This window comes from Myotis lucifugus, unplaced genomic scaffold (assembly GCF_000147115.1).
Source record: "Myotis lucifugus unplaced genomic scaffold, Myoluc2.0 scaffold_4445, whole genome shotgun sequence".
NCBI classification, from domain to species: Eukaryota; Metazoa; Chordata; class Mammalia; order Chiroptera; family Vespertilionidae; genus Myotis; species Myotis lucifugus.
In genome coordinates this window covers 5,940-7,266 of record NW_005875493.1, presented here as the reverse complement: position 1 = coordinate 7,266, position 1,327 = coordinate 5,940, and the positions used below count along the sequence as shown (strand labels likewise).

General features: G+C 54.9%; 1 protein-coding gene across 1 annotated transcript in view; it reads right to left on the bottom strand.

The window, feature by feature from the left end:
* Positions 1–166: 166 nt before the first annotated feature.
* The window catches only part of LOC102422578 (protocadherin gamma-A12-like), a 3,637-nt gene continuing 2,476 nt past the window's right edge, over positions 167–1,327 (bottom strand). The window contains 4 exon segments of the mRNA XM_014450862.2: positions 167–291; positions 294–341; positions 344–374; positions 376–1,321. Of these exon segments, the coding sequence (XP_014306348.1) occupies positions 167–291; positions 294–341; positions 344–374; positions 376–1,321 (1,150 nt within the window).

Sequence of the window (1,327 nt, the reverse complement as noted above, 5' to 3'; positions counted from 1 at the left end):
CATAAAAATGAAGACAAAAATACAAGAAAAAAAAAAAAAATATGTACTTATCCTATAGTTTTGTCGTCTCACTGAGGTAGATCCTCATCCTACTCCTCACTATGTAAGGGTATTTTCTACTTAGTATGAGGTGTGTATTCCATATCTTTTCATCTTAGTATCCATTTTACTCTAGAAAACGCTGGATCTCCTGATACAATAGGGGGTTGCTCTTTTCCGCAGCTCTCTCATTGCCGTCAGTGTCCCCATAGTTGGGCTGGGAGAAGATCAGGGGACTCTTCCCGGAGTCCGCGTGAGAGAGACCTCATGGGAATACTTCTGCAGGAATGCATGCACCACATTACACCCACAAAGTGGGAAGCGGGCACGCCTGCAAACCCGCTTCCCGGAGCCTAGAAGCAGGCGCAATTTGTGCCAGCACCTCAATCTGAGTGCCAGCAGCATGATGACAAAGGCAAGGAAGACACAAGAGACGGCGGCCACTGCCACTACCAGGTAGAGTGTAAGGCCAGAGTCCTCAGGGTTGGCGGGAGACTCAAGGCTACTTAGGTCTGCCAAGACATCTGGGATGCTGTCAGCCACGGCCACAGTAAGTGTGACTGTGGCAGAGAGAGGGGGCTGGCCGTGGTCCTGAACAGCCACCACCAGGCTCTGCTTGAGCGAGTCTCTGTCCAGCAGGGCCCTTGCAGTGCGCACCTCTCCCGTGTGCAGCCCCACCACGAAGAGCCCTGGCTCGCTGGCCTTCAGCAGGCGGTAGGACAGCCAGGCGTTCTGGCCTGAGTCTCTGTCCACTGCCACCACCTTGGTCACCAGATAGCCGGGCTCTACGGAGCGGGGTGCCAGCTCCACGCCAGTAGAACCATCAGTGGGCAGGGCAGGGTATAGGATTTCTGGCGTGTTGTCGTTCTGGTCCAGCACAAACAGGCTCAGGGACACGTTGCTGCTGAATGGAGGGTCCCCACTGTCCTGTGCCATCACTTGTAGCTGCAGGTCTCGGAACTGCTCATAGTCGAAGGAGCACAGCGCGTACAGGACTCCAGTGTCCGAGTTAATGGAGATGTAGGAGGACAGGGGAGCTCCCTGGACAGTGTCTTCTACCAGAGAGTACGTGACCTGGGCGTTCTCTCCATAGTCGGGGTCGTGGGCTGTCACGGAGATTATAGAGGCGCCTCTGGGGTTGTTCTCTGCGATGTAGGCGGTGTAGAAGGCTTGAGAGAAGGCGGGTGGGTTGTCGTTGGTGTCTGCGACGTTCAGTAAGATGTGAGTTTTCGTGGACAGCGGTGGACGCCCTCTGTCGGTGGCCGTCACCGTGATATTGTAGCTAGGG